The sequence below is a fragment of the Microplitis mediator genome, chromosome 1 (assembly GCF_029852145.1).
Source record: "Microplitis mediator isolate UGA2020A chromosome 1, iyMicMedi2.1, whole genome shotgun sequence".
In the NCBI taxonomy this organism is placed as follows: domain Eukaryota; kingdom Metazoa; phylum Arthropoda; class Insecta; order Hymenoptera; family Braconidae; genus Microplitis; species Microplitis mediator.
The window spans coordinates 29127483-29148804 of NC_079969.1; the positions used below are offsets into that span (position 1 = coordinate 29127483).

General features: G+C 28.5%; 1 protein-coding gene across 3 annotated transcripts in view; it reads left to right on the forward strand.

The window, feature by feature from the left end:
- LOC130670717 (uncharacterized) overlaps positions 1-20893 on the forward strand; it is a 68337-nt gene extending 47444 nt beyond the window's left edge. For 2 of the 3 annotated variants that reach the window (XM_057474152.1, XM_057474162.1), the window contains exons 2-7: positions 1302-1433; positions 12284-12561; positions 13243-13462; positions 17944-18127; positions 20139-20281; positions 20747-20893. In XM_057474152.1, the coding sequence (XP_057330135.1) occupies positions 1367-1433; positions 12284-12561; positions 13243-13462; positions 17944-18127; positions 20139-20281; positions 20747-20859 (1005 nt within the window). In that variant the 5' untranslated portion in view covers positions 1302-1366 and the 3' untranslated portion in view covers positions 20860-20893. The remainder of the gene's footprint in view (positions 1-1301; positions 1434-12283; positions 12562-13242; positions 13463-17943; positions 18128-20138; positions 20282-20746) is intronic. The other variant, XM_057474171.1, reaches the window with a different exon arrangement.
- Positions 20894-21322: the final 429 nt, after the last annotated feature.

Here is a 21322-nt window from a genome sequence, read left to right on the forward strand (position 1 = left end):
TGGGAAAAATCTCTGTTTGCTATGATGATGTTGAATTGATGCCAAAAATGCTAAAATTTATTTGCCTTGATATTTGTATATTTATTTATTCACGTGCATTCTCTATTATAATATTTACCTTTAAAATAAATAATATTGATAAAGTATCAAGTTTAGTTAAGGTACGAAACCGTTTGAAAGAGCTCATGCGACTTGGACATTCAATTTAGCTCGTTAAGACCGGACGTAATTACAGAGAACTTATGTAGCGACTAGAAATAGTCTTGCTGTTAAGTTTAAACTACAAGTCACTGTTTCACTATTGTGCAACTTATTCTTCTCGACTGTTAGATGTGTCTCATTCTGATTTTAGAAACAAACCAACCGACCACTCTACAATAGGGGTGGAGATTGCACTTTCTATACAATACGAGCTGGTAATTTTGAACGTGTGGCCTCGAATTAACGTGTCCTAGTTTTCGTTCAGTCATTATAATATTGATGGCCTTTGACATTACCGTACGTAAAACGTCTGTCTATGTAATGGCAATTAAATGTACCACGTTATCACCACAATATTAAACGTCGCGAATTACAATATTCTCTAATTACAATCACATATGCATAATTACTACTAGAAATCGACATAAATAATAATAAATATATGTATATATATAAGGACAAAAAAATTTTATTAACAATGCAGAAAAATAAAAGCAGATGCCGATGGGAAATAACAGTTGTCGTTGCTATATGACCGAAAAATCATACATGTATAAAACATAACACGTAACATAAAACAAAATTATGCTCTATCTACAGGTGACTTTAATAGTATTATTTTTACAGCCACTATTATTGACACTAAAAATCTACAAGAAAACACTTTCATATGTTGGTGATTTATCTCCTAAATAATGTTCAATATTTGTTTAGTAAATATTTAATTTTAAATTTATAATTTATTTTTTGTTTTCTCAGTTTACGTTCTCTTGGCGGTGGTTCATTAAAATGTGGACTGGTAGTCGTAAACCAGAGGTGTGAAGTTTAGGAAGTTAATCCTGGCAGCTTCAGACTTTAAAATTAAACACCGCACGGTAGTTGGAAAAACAAAAAAAAAAAAAAACTTTATAACATTAAAACAATCCGATGCTGATTTAATATTAAAATTACATTAAAAAATGAAAAGTTTAAACGAATGTCTGACGTAAAAAAGGTTAAACTACTTAAGTAGATAACTCAGATTGTTGTAGATAGATTCGCGAATGAATATTTGATGATTATTAATATTTTATTTTATTTTTGTTGATCTTGTGTTGCAGATGGGAAAACAAACAGCACAAACTCGTGGGTGGGGCTAGATAAGATTAATAATCTTTGAACAGTCATGTGGCGTAAGGAGCTGCTGATGTGTTGGTGCCTTGCTATGCTGTCGTCATCGCAATCCCACACAGGTACGTGCTTCAACCCTTCAACATGTACCCTTACTTTGTACGTCTTTACAAGACTATACAATATACATATATATGAAAATTTCTAGTTCTATCTCTATCTCTATCTTTATCAAGAGTCTAGAACTGTAGTGGCAATGAGTACAGCAGTCTAGCGAGTTAGTCCGTGTATGCTGTCCTGAATTCACTTAGGATTTAATGCAAATTAAGTTTACACACATGCTGTATTCACATCCCGACTACTCGATCAAGAGTGTACAGTATAAGTGTCATGTCTTGGTGGATGTTAACCATGACACTTAAAACTCCTTTAATCTTCAATTACCACAAACGCACGACTACACGCTCTAAATAAATCAATATAAACTCAAATTATTATAATATCTTGTATAAAAGCAAATGGAGAAGCTAAAATTAATAATTCTGAGGCTTTATTACTTATATAATGACATTTCGGCCTTATCTTCATACTACAGACACTGTACGACATAGTTATGGTATTGCTGACATCGGATGTTATGCAAATAAATGTTTTTACACGCCCACATGGGCCATATATATATTTATGTATACGTAAATGTAGAGTGAGAGTGAGACATAAACACTGGGGAAAGCGCTTATACTGGGAATAAGAAAACGTTCATTTACTGTCACAAGAAGCTTTCCACGAAATGCTTCAGTCGCGATGGTGATATCTTCGCGTAACACAGAACTCGGTCATCGGAATATAAGGTCATAGTATATCAACTCTGACCACGTTATTATAAATTCTTTTATGCACTTTGATTTAATATAATTTCACGCTTTTACAGATAAAATAATAATAATAATAATAATGAATTTTCTTAATTTTAGTTAAACTAAAATTTAATTTTATTAAAGTAAACGTAACATATTTTTGTGAGGAAAAAAAAAATAAAAGAATCACAATGTTAGAGTGGTTATAAAAAAGGGTGTGTTCATCTATCAGGTCATCAGGGTGATAAATTTATCTACTGCGTTACTATAATACTAAAAGTAAAAATGGAACTGGAATTGTAACTGGAACTGGAACTGGAACTATGCCAGTTCCGTTACTTTTTTCCAGCTCTACAGACTTATGGTTACCAGAGGTTTTTAGTTTCTACCAAAAATAAGTCTAGTGTGTGTGTGCACTTAGGACATATCATGGGGGCTGCTCTGCTCTAGCTTTTGTTTCTGAGAACTGCGTGTATTATGAATCGCTTCTATTTCAACTCTACAGTGAAAGTACAGTGACCTTACTTATACTTGTGCTCTTTTTATTTCTTTAAAACTACCTCTCGTGCTCTTTTTATTCCCGCGCATTAGTATCCTTCAATAAAGACCTCAAAAGAATTTTATAAAAACAACTCGAGGATTTTATTTAGTTTGCCAAATTATTTTGCTGCAAGTAACAATCTAAAAATCTGTCTATCGGTTGACCCTGCGGGCCAGCCCCAAAACTTCCCGCTGTTTTCGAGCTCCTCGAGCTCGAAAACATTGTTGTAGATACATTTTCGAGCTCTTCGAGCTCGAAAATACTTTAGTGTGCCATTGTTTTAAAAAAAAACCGATTTTAGCATTTCTTTCTCCCACGATATCTCAGGAATGAATTGACCGATTTTGATGGTTGCGGTGGCAATCGGCGTATTTTATTGAGTTCTAGAGCTGATAAAATTTTGAAATTGTTTGGTTCAGTTGTTTCGAAGATATTCGCAAAAAACTGTTTTTTACCATTTCTTTCTCCCGCGATAACTCTCGAACGAATTATCTGATTTTGATGATTGAGGCGGCAATCGACGTGTTTTATTGAGTTCTAGAGCTGATTAGATTTTGAAGTTGATCGTATAAGTCGTTTCTGAGAAATCAATAAAAAACTAAAATAAAAAAAAATTTTTAATTCTTATTCTTTGTATAACTTGTAAACTACATGACCGATTTACCCCAAAATCTAATCAAGACTAAGTTTTGGTGAGCTCTTTCGATCGCCACCAAGTACGTTCAAATCGGTTCATCCGTTCCAAAGATATCGTCGGACAAAAAAAAGTTCACACACACACACACACACACACACACACACACACACACGGACGTCCACCCGGGAATAGTCAGAATAGTTTCCTAGGACCTCAAAACGTCGACATCTGATGAAAACTCGATTTTCGAAAATCGGACCGAAACCAATAACTTCCCTTTTTTGAAAATTTGCAATTTTCTTAGCGGGAAGTTAAAAAAAAAACAATATATATGTTTTATCGTTTAATTTTTTCTAAAACGATTTATAATTTTGTAAATTGTTTTTGTCGTGGGTACTGCAGATATTTAGTAGGTAATAAAAAATTTTAACGTTGACCACTACATATATTGTTCGAGAATTTAAGACTGAGCGGCATAAAAATGCAATAAACATGAATGATGTAATATTTAAGTTGATGTATTTCTTTATTGTAAAGAAAGTTATTTTAAAGATAATTAAATAAATTAAAGTTGTATAATAAAAATGTTTGTTAGTTTTTATTGTTTGTAATAAAATTTATTTTACAACTGCATTATTGTTATTGTATTTTTTTTAAATTGTGTGCAATTATATGTTTAAATTCATATTTATGAGTTAATTTATTGAGAGTTAAAGTGCGATGAATTAAATATGCAAAGTATTGAATCTATTATCTATTAATTTTGAAATTAATAGTTATTTGACAGTATTGGCGCTAACGAAAAAGTATAAATTTTTAAAAAGTAATCGACTACACGCCCACTCGTTGGAAATAGAATTTTACGGGCGTCCCAGACATTTAGGACACTAAACGATCGAATGTACTTGAAATTTCAGCAACACCCATATCCACTAAACTTTTCTGCTATATTAAAAACGAAAAAGCTTCAACAGAAAAGAAAAAAAATCTATACCAACATTGAACGTTTGGTATGTAAATCCCAACCATCGATATCTATTTTCTTTCGAGTATTGAAAAATAAAAAATGATAATAACCCGAGTCGAAATATTTGACGTAAGTTCAACGTTCTTAACGTTTTAAACGTAAATTGAACGTTTTTAACGTTTTGAAAGTAAATTGAACGATTTTTTTGTATTTTGGTTCATAAAAAATTGGTAATTACATGAGTTATGATTTTAGTTTATGATAACATCAATTAATTTATTTCAATATTTGTAATCATAATTTTCATCACCTTGATATCATAATATGTGAACAGATATACATTTATAGTGTTAAAGATAGAATTATGAAACTGAAAACAATTTTTTTTTAAAATACGAATTCTTTATTTAAGAGCCAGAAAAGCGGACGACAAAATTTTAGGGAATTGACGTGATTATAATCCAGGAGTACAAAATCGATGAAAAAAATTTTTTGGTATGCTTATGTTTTCTTATTGGAAGTATAAATAGGTTTTAGTTTTATGATATACATATGTTTTCAATTTATGATACTCCAATCTACGTTGAAAACGTTAAAAACGTTCAATTTACGTTCAAAACGTTGAAAACGTTCAATTTACGTTTAAAACGTTAAAAACGTTCAATTTACGTCTAATATTTCGACTCAGGAATAAATGAGTAGATGAGGTAATGTATATAAATGAAATTATGAAAAAAAAAAAAAAATATTGTAATACCGTATCAACGAGAATATGTCAGTAGATATAATGAAAGTGTCGTGGTCCTAAAAAAGAAACGTATAAAGCATATATATATATATATATATATATATATGTATATATGTTGTGTATGAGTATCAATGACACGACATATGTGATGACATGAAAAGAACTTTGGCAGGGTATTGGCGGATAGGTTGAAACTTGTTGAATTCATGTGGGACCGAATTGATGCAGGTAGAGAAGTGTAGAAACCGACGAGCGACGAGTTTAGTTGTGACTCTGAAAAGGGAATGAAAGTATGAGATAGAATGAGATAGGATAGAATAGGATAGGATAGGATAGGGTAAAGTTGAGTGTATAGTGGAGTGAACCAAACTAAACCAAGAGACGAGATAAATATGGATGAGTTTCGAGGTGGAACTAGGTTTGCGCTTATCCCGCCGGAGTAGTTCATGTAAACGACGTCAAGATGACTATACACAAAGATACATATATATATAATCACTGAACATATATATTTTACTGGATATTATTATTAAAAAAATAAATAAAAAACAAAATATCGTAATATTTTCGACTTTAGTTAATGTTAAAACTATATACTATACATTATTACCTTTTTATTCAAATTTAAGGACCTTACATAATATTAAATTATTTAAATTTAAAAATTTTTATGATAACAAAATAATACGTAACCCTGTTGTAATAAATATATGCCAGATTCCGGATTATATTTAACTCAAAGCCCTTATCTTTATTGAGGTTTGTTACTTTGAAATTTTATACCTGCTCAATATATCTTGGGTCTGTCACAAAGTTATAACTTGAATTGTTGGATTGATTAAAATCTAATGCAATTATGGATTCAAGTTGGACTATAGGGAAATTCAAAAGAATATATCGAATATAATAAATTCAGCAAAAGTCTTTGTAAAAAATCAATTCTGTATGTATCAATTGTTTGTCCTCAAAGTTATAATTATTTATTCTATGCATTTCAATATTTTAACATTTTAAGGAGAATGAAAAGGGTAGGACATAGATATGCCAAATTTGTCAAAAACCAGCCCCTTGTGAAAGTCTTTTTATTTTTACTTGAGATATATTATTCTCTAATGCTTGCGGTATCCTCTTATCATATGATGGATCATGGAAGGATGAGAATCCATCGTACCAACGTTAGAACAACATCTTTGAATTTATTTTATCTCTACAATAAGGAAGATTTATAAATTATAAACTTGTATTAAAATTTATTTTTATATTAAGTTTCGCTAAGCCGTGTAATTGATAAATCTGATGCAAATATACATAACATAAAAGTTTGTGTGCGTGTGATAAATATCAATGGTCTAACGAGATTTAATTGGTTAAACGGCATGTTTTTGGATTTCTCCAACTAAAATATATATTTGTATTATGTGTATTCAGGTTAATTAAATCATCATCATTTACTTTAAATGATACATAAATTTTCCAATTTGCTGACTATAATTTTCAATGTACTCGCTAGAATAACCTTATCATTGCTATTATTATTATCATCATCATTACTGACACATTATTATTTTATAATTTGATTTATTAAAGATGAAAAAAAATAATAAACAATTACTTTTGAGTACATAGAGAATTTATATTTATTTATCTTTAAAATGTAATACTTAACGTTTTTCCAACAACAGCTCAATCCTGTACTTTGAACTACTTCGTGATACTCTTTACCAGACTATAAGGGGATTGAACGATATTAATAAAAGACACTTGAATTGATATATCTTTCAAGTAGATATATATTTACAAAGAAATTCTTTTCTGTGTTATTGACTATGATTTTATCTGTAAAATAAATTTCATAGGATATAAAATAAAATAAGGATAATGATTAATATTGCATAGAGTCGCGTCTATTACTTGCTGCACCCAGAATGAACGAAATTTAGTTTCACGGCCAAAAAAGTGCCTGGAGACACAGTGTGTTGTCGAAGAAAGATATCTCGAAAAATCCTTGGCACGGAAATTGCATCTTGACTCACTCGTTTTCACCCACTCATTTTTCTACTTTTAGTTCTATTTCCATCTCTTTTGTAAACCTTCCCCGCGTTTACGTTACTATATTTTATTTCTTTAAGCAAAAAGGCTTTGGGAAAGATGGAAAGAATGAAATTACACCGGCGCCAGTCCAGGGAATACCTAAATTTATCTCATTCTTTACTTTCTATATCCTTAGAGACTATTTTTCCAAGTTTGTCCTACACTTGATTCTTTTTTTTATTTTCTTGTCCTGAATTTTTTTCGTTAACAGCTCACTGTTTTTTCATACCGATATCATCACTTAATTTATAATATCTATTGTTATAAATAAAATAAATATGAGAAATTTTTTGATGCATCAATTAAACTTAATGATAATCAAAACACTAATTTCGGTTGATGAAGTGACGATGCATAAACATGAATAAAACATCAAATAGGCTGCATTCATTAATTCAAGTTATTCTCAGTACGATAAAATACAACTTCTGAATCAAAATATATTTCATAAATATATAACAATGTTTAAATGAATAATTATTCATTTTATATACATATATATATAATATTGATTTGTTGTTTTTTTTTGTTTTTCGTGCGTTCGTTATTTTACGAGCTGCAAAAAAATTTAATTAAAATTAAAGAAAAAAAAAATAGTAGATAAAATGAGATAGCGAATATATAAGAAAAAAAAAGTATCACCTCAATTTCGGGTTTATTCATTTGTGAATCGCCTGGAGACAGCTTTTCAACTTGTTTGACACAAATACACGATGGCGGGTTGGCGGGTATGCACATTTCATTTTATATACCGTAAAATAAAGCCGTAACGAATCGACACACACACACACACACACACTCTATCTAAAAAAAAATAGTATATTACAAATAGACTCGTGAGTATAAAGTGAGAGAAGAAAAAAGTAAAAAATTTTTTATTCGTAATTTTATTTTCTGGAGTGTGAGCGATGGTGTGTGTAATTAGAAAGGATTTATAGAGATACTTTTTTAAATAGACATATAAATTACGTTTTTATCAAGTACACATGATTGTAGAATACATATATTTATATATATATAACTCGGAATCAGGGTATGAAAAAATAAAAAATTATAAAATCAACTTTAGATCCAAGTAAATTAACTTTACTTCATATTCTGTTACTCATGATAATCTTCCTTATATTTAATTTAAATTCATATATTGTTTTAATTAACTAAGAAAAAAAAACTCGCGAAAAATTTGGATTTCTTTGGAGCTTTGAAAAATTTATTTCATTTCTAAAAGAACATTCAAGCGATATAATAAGTGTTCCATTATACGGACATACTATAAAAAGAAAACCATTAATTATTTATTATTGTGTTAGAGCAGACTCGTACTTTTATTTTTTTAATATCATACAATATTAAATTTACTCAGGAGGATTGAAATAAAAAAAAAAAGTAGCTAGTGAAAATAGCTCTACTGTCTTTTATTTTTTACTATTAAAATTATCATTTATTCATAAAATATTGAGTGAATTGTTGTGAATTAATTAGTATTGATATTCACTGTTAATAAATTATTTATCTATTTATAGGTAAAGGAAAAAGGAAGTAATTTATAAAAAGTATAGATATTTTTATTGTGTAAACATTATTAAATGTGATATATTTATTAACGAAGCAGTTGTTTCGAAAAAAAAATTATAAAAGAAAAAGTAATCCAATAAACACGGCAGCTTCGACAAATACTTGGGATCTTGACAATCTCACGGTTGACGAGCTCAAGTAGAGGTAAGAGAAGGCACCTTTACGGGCCAGAAGATACTGCCAAATTAGTTTGTCTCTTTTGAAATATTTTTCACGGCAAAATCGAAAAGTAATCTAATATTAAATTTCATATTTTTCTTCAATGATACGATAAATTTCACTTTTATTTAACATATAAAACTCTCTCTTGTGATAAATAAAAATTCATATAATATTTATAAAATACTTTTCTAAATATAGATGATACATTTTTAATCTAACCGGCTTATATCTCATTTTAGGACAAAAAAAATATGCTCTGAGATAAAATCCAGGTCAATTAAAACTCACGTAACTTTAACAATGTAAAAAAAAAAACGTATAAATAAATAATATAAAAACAAGAGATGCCGCTAGCAAATAAACTTTGTTACGATGGATTCAAACTTTGTAGAGCCTCAGGCATTTTAACCCCTTGTTTTTAATTCTAATGCTTACTTCTGTTGCTGGTAAAAAAATATAGAAAAAAAAAATATTGAATAATAAAAAAAGACTAAATAAAAGTATAACTTTTTTTATTAATGTAAAAAAAAAAATTAATAAATATAACGTAAATACATTTTCAACTTGGAAGAGAAAAATTTTTTTATATGAATATAAAAAATAAATAAAAAAAAAATTTATTGGATGGATAGAAAAGTTTGAGGCTAAAGAGTTTAAAATATTAAATCCTGGATAAGACAGGAGAAGAAAAAGTAGAAAAGGAAAGGAAAAAAAAAAACACATGAGGTAACCTAATGTCAATATGATAATGATTTGCGTGTTCCCAGAGAGGTACACCCTAAACCGGGGATGAAGAATGGACTCGGAGGGAAAAAAAGTTACACGCATCGGCAACCGGGACACGGTTTGGATGGTACTTGTAGAATTTTTATAAGTTACTTTTCTCTTGAACAGAGATAGAAATTTTTACACAACCAAGAAAATTCAGAAAAAAAAAAAAATAAAAAATAAACTCAAGTAAAGTAAAAAAAAAAATGTTCTTGGGAACAAGGGCAACGAAAAAGCAGAATAAAGACCCCGAAGTGAAAAGAGTTTTTAGACTACTGGGAATGAAAATGCCGGGCGACAAAATGTGGTTGTGTGACTTATAAATTTTATTTGAATTGCTCAACGTTAAATTATTCACGCTGGATAAATATTCATTTTATTTTAAATAATATTAAAAAATATATATCATAATCATTATAAAAGGACGTGAATATTTAAAACACGAGTAAAGTACAATTTACATATTCATCACAAACCTTTTTTTCTTATTATTATTATTATTGCTATTAAATATTTTTTTTTTTTTTTTTGTTATTTTTCCATCGAAGACATGGCCAGTAAACAACGCAAAAATTCATTAAACTTCAACGTTTATATTAATATTCTTAATTTAACCAAAACATTTTATCAGAGGTATGTAAGACAATACCTACAATTTCTATGTTTGAACATTTTTTCGAGTAAGTGCAAGTGTAAAAGCATGTGATTAATTTAGTGAAAGGACTGTCTTAATTGGACTAAAACACCAGATATCACAATTGAATGGTTTTCTTGTTCCTTATATAGACTTTCAGAGTAGCTCTGCAAACTGAATAATTTCATAAGTTTCTTTGTCTCCATACACAGTATAATTGTATGTGTGTGGGTGTGAGTTTGCGTTCACTCGTGAATAAACGTTTCGTAGTTTTGGAAGATTTTAAACCGAGTAGTGAACTTAAATGTTTCATTTTACTTCCATTTATACCTTAAAGTCCCCGCTTATTCTTACTTCTCATAACTTGGTTGTTTTCATATTTTCTCATTGTTTCTTACCTCGAATTATTTCTATTTCTGACAAAAATATTTCCTGTGATTTATTATTATTATTATTATTACACGTAAAAGAAAAAAATAAAACTAAAAATAGAAATAAAGATTTAACGCATTTAAAGAAAAAAGTTCGAATGCCCAATCATTGCGATTGCTCCCTAATGTAACCATTTGCAATAAAAGTACAGCCTCGGGAGCAGTTGATACTTGAAGAAGATATAAAATTTTAAATAAAAAATATTCATGTACCGATACTTTTTCAATTTTTTAGCTAATTTTTTGTTACACTGCCTTCTATAAACTATTTTCATTTTATAAATTATCAAAAATAATTTGTGTCATGATGATGCATTTCGACTGTTTACTTTATTTATTTTTACCATTCCAACTCATGATGTTTTTTATTCCTCCAACGAAATTTTGATGTCCTCATAAATTGTTCCATCTTCAATAAAATAAATATATAAAGAAGAATTTGGACGAAAAATAATTTTCCATTAAATTTAAACGAAAAAAAATAAAAACAATTCTCATAACTTCGGAGCTCAGTAATTTTATTTATTTATTTTCATGATTATATTGTTACAAGAATTTTCTTTTTCTTTTTTATATTATTATTTTTTTTTTCTCGAAAATTTGAAGGCGTTACAAAACAGTCATGTGTGAATATAAAAGTTTGACAAAGTTGCCGACGGTATTACCAAACTGGAAAAGGTTTCTGAGGTAAGAACAACAGAAGCTATTGTATTATTGGGTTACGATATTGTTACAAGTACAATAGACGAAGGATTTCATCGAATTTAAAATATTTTCCGAGTTGTTTCTATGTCCACGTTTCCATGTTAAATTAAATTGACCATTTTACTTTTAATATATATATTAACCTAATCGTTATAATTTATGGATGAAAAAACATTAATTTTCACATGAATAATTATAAAAATATAAAATAGTAAAAGAAAAATTTGAATGAGTAAAAAATAGTTTTTATAAAAGAGTAAAAAAGTTCTTGATTCGCATTTAATTTATTTCTTCTTAAAAAGTTTCTAGTAAAGAAAATCGCTCGTTAATCCCGTTAAAATAGACAATGATGGACGAACACAATCAAGTTCAAGTTTTAATCTTAATGAGAAAATAAAGAGGGTGCATTTATCTAAATCTATATAGATATATATATTAAACAAAAATATTATTTTATAAAACCTGCGATAATTATTTATATAATGATAATTTAAAATGTTTTAAATATTTGAAAAGACATCAAAGTGACATTAAAGTATAAATTTTCTGAGGCAAGAAGAATTATGTGGGTATTGAAGAATTTTGACGTTTGTAACGTGAAATCTAGATGGAATACAACTGGGATTCCAACACTGTTACAATTTACATCTACATCTAAATGTTATAATTTTAGTATTTCAGTATTTTGAATTTTCATTATGTGACTTGCAGAGTCTGTTTTAATTAACCTCAAAGCTTAAAATCTTATATAATATCTAATAAAATAACGAAAGTTTAAATTAATGCCGAGTAAAATAAAAAGTGCACTCGCAAGTAATTTTGATGCTGATGCTGATGCTAATGATATTAATAACAGTTACAGATTTATCAACAAGGGAGCTCATTACAATATCAAGCACACCATCAACGAAAGCAACAAAAGCAACGAAAGGAACAACAGTGAAACGCTCGATGCCAACTGACTCACCGATGTTGAACTACATATTTGATATTCACAGCACGCTAAATAAACATCAGCATCACAGAGATAATCGGTGGGGACCTCATTTTGAGGGTGAAAGCCAGAATGTCACTGCTCAAGCTGGTGCAACTGTAATTTTAGACTGCAAAATATCTCTACTACAAGGCAAAACTGTTAGTACATTTTATCTAAAATCCTTTAAAGTATTTTTTATTTTCTTATCATTAACCATAAACCCATAAACCATAAATGGCTCAACATGTTTAAAACAAATGAAATAGACATAAGTGCATTTGATGGTACAAATAAGCAATACAAGCATGAAACCGGAAAACGGTTAACGGAAAACAGAGAACGGAAAACGGACATGAACGCATTTATATATAGTAAACTCAACTCTCAAAACGATTGTTCTTTGTTTATTGGATAATGTCGTGCATCAGTCGTTCGTTGGTTCAATAGAATCCTCTCACGTAGAAGAGGTGTTGGTATTTCGGTTGTCCAATGAAGCTCTACGAGAACAACATTGAACATATCGTCCAATACTAGAGTTACCTCAATAAATGGCCTCGCCATTGACGAGTTTAGTTCAGCTGGTTCAACTACAGACTACTCTCTATCTATACTCTGTACTCTGTACAACTACTCTGGTAGTTTGGTAGTCAATTGTTCCAATCAAACACGATTATCCCTATAATTCTAGATGCATTACCATTCATTTTAACATTTTATTTCTATTCTGTCATTTTAAATCCGTTAAATGTACATTCATTGATATTCATCAGAGCAATCTGTTTAATCCCCTGGAAGAAAAAAAAAAACATTCATTATTGTTATTGTTATTATTATTTCAGGTCTCGTGGATACGAAGACATGAAGACGGTGAAAAGATGACATTACTCACGTATGGTCAGCAAACGTACACTGGTGATACGCGTTACTCTGTTGAATTTCAGTATCCAGATAACTGGCGATTGAAAATTCGAAATGTTAATAGTAGTGACGAGGGTCAGTACGAGTGTCAAATAAGCACTCATCCACCAAAAAATATTTATGTAAATCTTCATATTAATGGTAAGTTTATTTTTTTTTATTAACTTTAATACACTCCATTGAATTCTTTTTATTTATTATTGAATTTAGTTTTTCTTTTATTTATTTTCAATCTCTTTTACGGATTTCACTGCAATATTTATCCATCATGTACAAATGTATACATATGTGTACAAATAATGGATCAATAGCTTTTACTACAGTCAAGATATTATTTTACTTATTTGAGTAGCTTTTATAAAAAGTTAAATACAACTTTGAAACTATTAAACGATAATTACTTATTTCAAATACATTTTTTTATATCTCAGCAAGCACTAAATTAATCAGCAAGTTCATAAACTTGCTGGTATCTTGATTAGACTTTATTCACCTTTAATCTTCCCTTAAAATCTCACAAGAATATTTTTAAAATCATGGCAACTAAAATGAAAAAAAAAAAAAAAAAAAAACCTTTATCATAAATAATCTTTTAATGTTTTATCTTTGCCGTAAAGATTAAATTAACATCAATGAAAAATTAATTTAAAAAATTAAATATTATTTATACTCGAAAATTCAATTGAGTTAAACAATTAAACAAACGATTTACAGTCAATGGGTATTTCATTGTTTTTTTTTTTTTTTTTTTTTTGCTATTTCTCCCCTTGATTGTCAAAGTTACGGAATTACTTGGCAGAATAATTGACGTTGCAGTAGCGTTAGGAGAACGATCAAGCACGCAGCACACGTGAGAAATGGAAGCGTTTGAAACTTGATTTCGTTGAGTGGTCCGATGGGATTGCATTAGACTCAACGATTCTCAAGCTACTGGCAAATATCCACCCATATCGATCTTACCCGACACTCGACGATTTATCATGATAATAAAAAAATTCAAATATCATCAGATTTACTCTAATGCTCAATTTATATTTTTTATCTTTTGCTTAAAAGTAAATTTCATTCATCAATAAATCGACTTTTTGAGAAAAAAAAAAGTAGCTATGAATACTTAAAGAATCATTTATTACAGATTTACATAAAGAATACGATTGTCTATTATTAAAAAAACATTTTTAATTATTTATTTATTTTTTTTATTTTTATACATCCAGTTTGTTCGGATGAGAAAATGTACCGGTCGCTTAATTTCACCCACGAGATAAAATAAATAACCAAAAACATTTTTATTTCCCTGTACCTTTAAAAATAATAAAAATAACTTATTTTTATTTGTACTAATTAAAAATGTATATAAATGAAGAGAAAAAAAATCAAATAAATATCCGTATTACTTTTTTTTATCAATATATTTATATGTATTTTTTTCTCTTTACAATAATAATAATAACAATAAAAAAATGTTTACATTGTGTGGTTGTATTAATTAAGAGAAACGAGGATGAAATAGAGAAAATGCAATAAAGAAAAATTGGCAGAATAGAACAAACGGGAAGAATGCAAGAAGCTTCCATAATTGCAGACTGCGGTGAGTAAAGACGAGTCTCTGAGAAATTACGCGAAGCTTCCAACGAGAAATTATGCGTCGCAACGAGAGTTGAATAATAAAGAGGCATATATTAAAAAATTTTGAATTATTAAGACTTAAATATAAAATATATGTATATATATACACACATATATTTATATATATAACAAAAAAAAAACTTTGTATTTTACTTTGACATACAAGAGAGATATGAAATAAAGAACCAACGAATAATTAAGTTAACCTTTTAAATGAAGCAATTAAAAATCTTTGATATTTTACAGAAAAGGAATTTAAATATATACCGTGAAAAAAATAAAAAAGTTTCAATTAATTAGGTCAATTTTTTTTTTTTTTACAAACTTAAACATAATTTTTTTTCAGAGTATTCTTAGTTTGTCATATGAATTATTAATCGAGTTATAAATTGATGACGTGAAACTTGAGTTTTTGAAAAATGGACGCACACTATGGTTATTAGCCGTCATTTGCAATTTTTACGTCCTCATCACAATAAAAATTTTTTTTTTTAAATACTTAAATTATTTTTACTAGTGAATATATAAATGAGCGTTAAAAAAAACAAATAATTAAAAACAACAGGAAATATTTATGTTAAAAATAATCCACAATTAATAATTAATGTAATTTTGAGGTTAAAAATTTGTTTACTGCAATTTAATAAATTTAAAAAATGAAAATAATAATATTTTAATGAGAGACATTAAATTTAGTACTCTTTAGTATCTTATGCAATATTAATAGAATAAATGTTTTAATGCAATGTACATTAATGTTGTTTGAAGTTGTTTAGTGTTTCAAGTAACATCTCAAGAGAGTAACATGAATAATTAAATTTACATGAAATTTAGTAGGTAATTGAAACTTACGTAAGTTGTTATCAAGAAAACTTTCTTATTCATGCTTAATGAAATGCGAGATCAACGGAAATAAATTCATTTCATCTTTTATTTATTTACATTACACCTTTAACAATAACAATAATTATAACTTACAACTAATTAATGTGCATGTAATTTGAATTTAAATAAATAGCTCAACATTTTCGATTTATCTTTCAAATGATAGCAAGTTGCAACGCAGGCTTTCGGTAAAACAGAGCTGAGTTCTTTCGTTCTAACTTGCACTGCTGAGTCGGCATTTGAACATCCGTAAAGACACTAACGCAAGCATGCAAAAAAAAAAAATCATTTTTTCTAATACACATAGTTTATACATTTTTAAGAAAAAAAAACGTATTTTTTTATTTGAATCAACAGGAAAAGTTTAAAAAAATCTTTTTTCCAACTATAATCTTTCTGTAGAGACTACTGTATCTTAAATACCAATGTAATTCCTTAAAGATTATCAAGTTTATCTAGGATTAAATGTTAACATAATCCTTTTTAGCTCCACTAGTCCACGTGATACAAAAAATCTTTTGAGATAAAGTTATCTTATGAAATATTTATGTAGTAATTTTATTCATTTATTTTATCATTTATTTATTCTTCGAGTTATCCGTTGATAATAAAATAAATAACGCAACCCAAACAAACAGAAAAAACAAAACCAAAAAAAAAAGAAATGAAAATTTTTTTAAATTCTTTAAAGAGATAATAAATTTTACTAAGATTAAATATAAACAAAGAGAAAGCAATGAAATAACGTTAGGTAAAATAAAATATTCAAAGTCAGGTTGCTGTTGATATGAACAATGAGAGCAAAGAGAGAATAAGATGCATAAGATGCAATATTGAGGACAGGATGACAGGGATGTAGTTGTGGAATTTAAAGGATCTAAATGCATTTCATGAGAATCGTGAATCGAGCACTACAACTACTATCTATCTATCTATCTATAAATATATAGATATATATATATACGGTTGAGTGAAAATAAAGAAAATAGTGATGAAAGCTAACTCGACGAAAGATAAAATAGGATGGAAATATTCTCTGCTGGTGAAGAACGCAAGATCTCGAGGACACTTTCTACATATTTATGAGTCATAGCTCTCGCATCGTATTCTTGGAATAACCTAAGAAATGAAAAAAAAAAAAAATAAATAAATAAATAATAAAAAAAAACCATTGAAATATTTAGCAAGACTTTATCTGCTGTGATCTTTCTATATTACAAAATAAAATAAAATAGTTATGGATGATAAGTATAATAAACATCAATCATTCAAGGGATCGCTGGAGGGGTATCTTTTAAAGGTGTATTGCATTGTTAATAACAAAAGTTAATGGTATCATAAAAAAATGAGTGGTTATTCAGTCGCTTATACTTGTACTTAACAAAGTAGGATCAATATTGGAAAAGCCTTGTCGACGACTTTGGTCGTCTATACCGAGATAAAAGTATACTTGATTGAGGTCAGACGGCGACTAGCTGCTAGGGATAGTTTGTTCTTTCCATGGCTTCAGAAGAAAGCTCGGAGACAAAACTTTTTCGCGACTTGGCTAGAGCCGGTGAAACTTTATGCACCTGCGACTAGGATAGACGCCGGATCACCGGTTCCTCTGGGAGTGTGAGAAAAAAAAACCGGAAGAAAAACAAAAAAGAAAGGAATGGATATAAAAAAGCAGCAGCCAAAAAGAAGATACTTTTGACGAAGGAAAAAGCATCTCATGTTAAGTCAGAGGGTGAATCCCGGTCACAGCTTTTTTTCCTTCTCCCACGAGGGATTTTCAGAGAATTTTACCTCAGCAATGTTTTATGTTTGATCTCTTTTGAATGTTTCCAAATTTATTCTATTCAATTTTTCCCTGATCTAAATATGTATAACGTATTGCTCCTAGGAACATCACTCTCAGCAATACAAGCCAGAAGGTATTACAGTAGAAAAAAGTAAATAACAATAATATATATTATATGTTAAAGTCACCAAGTTAGATTTATCTACATATATATTATACATATATGCCAGTTTCCCAATACTATAAAGTTGTTGGATTGGATTAACAAAACCAGTAGTGCTTTGTGTAAGGTATTACAAATAACGTATTAATTAATTGATTTCAGCGCCTTCAGTGCAAATAGTAGACGCTGCGGGTGACCCATTGAGAGACAAATACTATGAAGCTGACAGTACAATTGAATTGTTGTGTGTTGTCCGACACATGGCAATGCAAGTTCAGTACAGCGTAGTTCAGTGGCTGCATGGCAACCGGATCTTAAACTACGACACAACCAGAGGGGGTATTAGGTAAGCTACATTATTTTTTTTTTCTTTTTTTGTCAACTATATATCTACATACATTTCATCATCAATTATTTAATTAAATTAATGATAGACGTCATTTACAAGTTTAGACTTTTATTTAATTGCTAACGAAAATTTTAAAAGGTTTAATATCGTAGCAGAAAATAAATAAATACATAAATAAATATATAAATAGTTAATTAAACTGAAAATGGTCTGTCAGAAGCACTTTGGTGTCTAAATTGGCATTCCGGTTTCCTTCGTCTTTCAGGACTTTCAATACTAAATTTTCTTCAACGCCGTAAAATGGCAATTGCATTCAAATAAAGTTACTACGTTGTTCGTCTCAAATATACACACGAAAGTACTGTTGTGTTTCGAATTCCATTGTCAAGTTGCCATGAATTATCTGACGTTCTTACTATTTTACATTGCAAAACTTTTGCATTCTTAATAGTGTTTATATATATACAATATATACAATGATGAAATGTTCTCAGGTCTAGTTTTTTATTTTATTAAAGTTATTTATTTCTAATTATAATATATTTTCGATCGGTTAAAGTTAACTATTTTTAATTAAACCGTCCAGTAGTCTGACAAAAAATAAATATATCAAAATTTTTGTTCCGAATCGGTCGTGGGTAGTACAGTAATGTATTAGGAGTAAATATAGTTATAATATCTCGATCTTGTGGTGATATAAAGTAGATTTTTGTTGATACCGTTGCAGGATAACAATCCAAGTTTTTGGTCAAGTGAAAATAAAGTTTTGTATATATAAATACAAGGTTAGGGTTAACGAGTTGCCTTTCAGCAAACGAAACTCTTGGTTATTGTTGTTAGTTGAATAAGATTTTACTTGAATAATTCTCAACATTTCTCTTTTACGATCTAAAATCTACAACTTTACAACCTTACAACCTTACAAACTACTATCCTCGTTGACCTTATATTTTATGATCGTCTTTAGTTTTGTTTTTTATAAAAACAACTTTTAATATTTATTATTTTTAAAAAATCTCTTGAATTTATGAAACATATATATAATTACTTAAACTAAAATAATATTTAACAAGTTGTTTAGATTTTTTAATAAAAATGTAAAAAATGAAATGTAGTTTAAATTTAATGTAAGTAATTAAAGCGTCTTGAGCTTGAGAGAGCGGTAAATAAAAAGGGGAGAAAATAAAAAATAATAAACGACAAATGTTATCAGGAAGAAAGATTGCCCCTCGACTAATTTACTTAATGAGCCAAACTTAAAAGCTCCGCATCCGATTGTCTTAAACTTTAAGAGACTTTCTTTGGTTTAACTTTATACCTTAAAAAACATTTAACTACATTTATTATTTTTATTTACTCCAATAAAAACTCGTATTTTTTAATTATTCATTTATTTATTTTTTTTTTTTCAAATGTAGTATGGAGGTTAAAATTATAAATTGTAATTCAGAAAGCACTCATTGATACATGTGCAAAACACACAAGTGGTTCGTTACTGTAGATACTCGGTTTGTAAACTATATGCTGATCGAATTATCTACAAGTTCAATAAACATACAGAAATTACAATAGATATTTCGGTACACCCAAAATCATACATTCCAATATTACCATTTTATCCAACAATTATTTTGTATTTTTAGATAAATAAACTTAAGTAACGAGTTTTAACATTACAAAGTACTGTACAAAAGTTTATTATAGAACAAACAAAGTATTTAGTAAGTAGAGGCGAATGAGCGAATGAAAATAGTGGATTATTTAACAACAGCCGTAAGCAAACCAGCTCAACCCACTTGTAGATAATTAATGGATAAATTGTGAGAAAAAGTTTTCCAATTAAAGTTTTACAATAAAAAATAATAATATTTAAGTTTTAAGAAAAACTATCGAGATTTGATCATTAGGACTCTAGTTTCATTTTTATTATGCCATATTTTCATTCCCACTGTTTAATCTTTTAATTATATCAACTAAATTTTTTTTTTTTTTTTTTTTGTTTATTTAGTGTAAAAACAGATTTGATGGATGTTGGAGCGAACTCTACCCTGAGTATAGCCAAAGTGGGACCAGCTGACAGTGGTAATTACACCTGTGTATTAACTACTATGCCAGATCAACCTGCGACTGTTCACGTTCACGTGCTTAACGGTGAGAATTATTTTTATTATTATTTCTGTATTCTATAACATTATTTACACAATGATAATAAAAAACAACAAAAAAAAAAAAAAGAAAGAAATAACAATAACAATAATACTCCCATTCGAGTCAAAGGTTAGCACTTGTCCGTAAAGATGAGAATACAAGGTATGTTTTCAAGAGGGTTTCAACCCCTTGCTAACAATCACTTTGTCCATTACAAGGACCCTTGACTTAACAGCTCTCTCGTCATCTCTTTTATTTCAAAATAAATATTAAATTTATCTATTCCATTCCATTTTGTCTAGTAGATTTAATTTTTATTTGTCGGCTGATTTTAATTTTAACTAAAGACAATTAACCTCTGTACTATTTGCTCTTGAGAATGAAGCTATGCACCAGACCCTTCATTAAACAATTAGCCAGTAGATTTAAATAATTAATTAAATGTTTGAGTGAGCCTCTTTGTTTCAGGAGAAAGTCTAGCTGAGTTGCATCATGGCACAGCAAACATGATAATAAATAACACCATCTATTTTATTATTTTACTTGGGTTAATACTAAATCAACTGCTTGTACTGAGATGAAGATACTCCTCTAATAATAATAACAACAACAACATCAATTATTATTATTATTTAAAGATGCTTAATGTGAAAAAATCATGACGCTGAATAAATTTGTGTCAGCGTGATAATGATAATGATGACAGTGAATGTTTTTTTTATCATCCAAGTACCGAGTGCTTAATAAAAAGACAAATATTTCAAAATAAACGTCCTGGACATTTATAATATTAATAATTAATAATAATAATAATAATAACTTAAATATATACTAATTAATTAATTAATTTGTACTAAAGCGACAGTTACCAGGATTCGTCTGTTTATTGTAAAAATAAAAGGTAATTTTATAAATTTATGATATTTAATTACTATTATTATTATTATTATTTTTAGTTATCGAGTAATTATTAATGTTGTTTTAAAAATAATAATTAATAATTATTCCATTCCACTGCCCTGAGTTATATACATATTGTACATA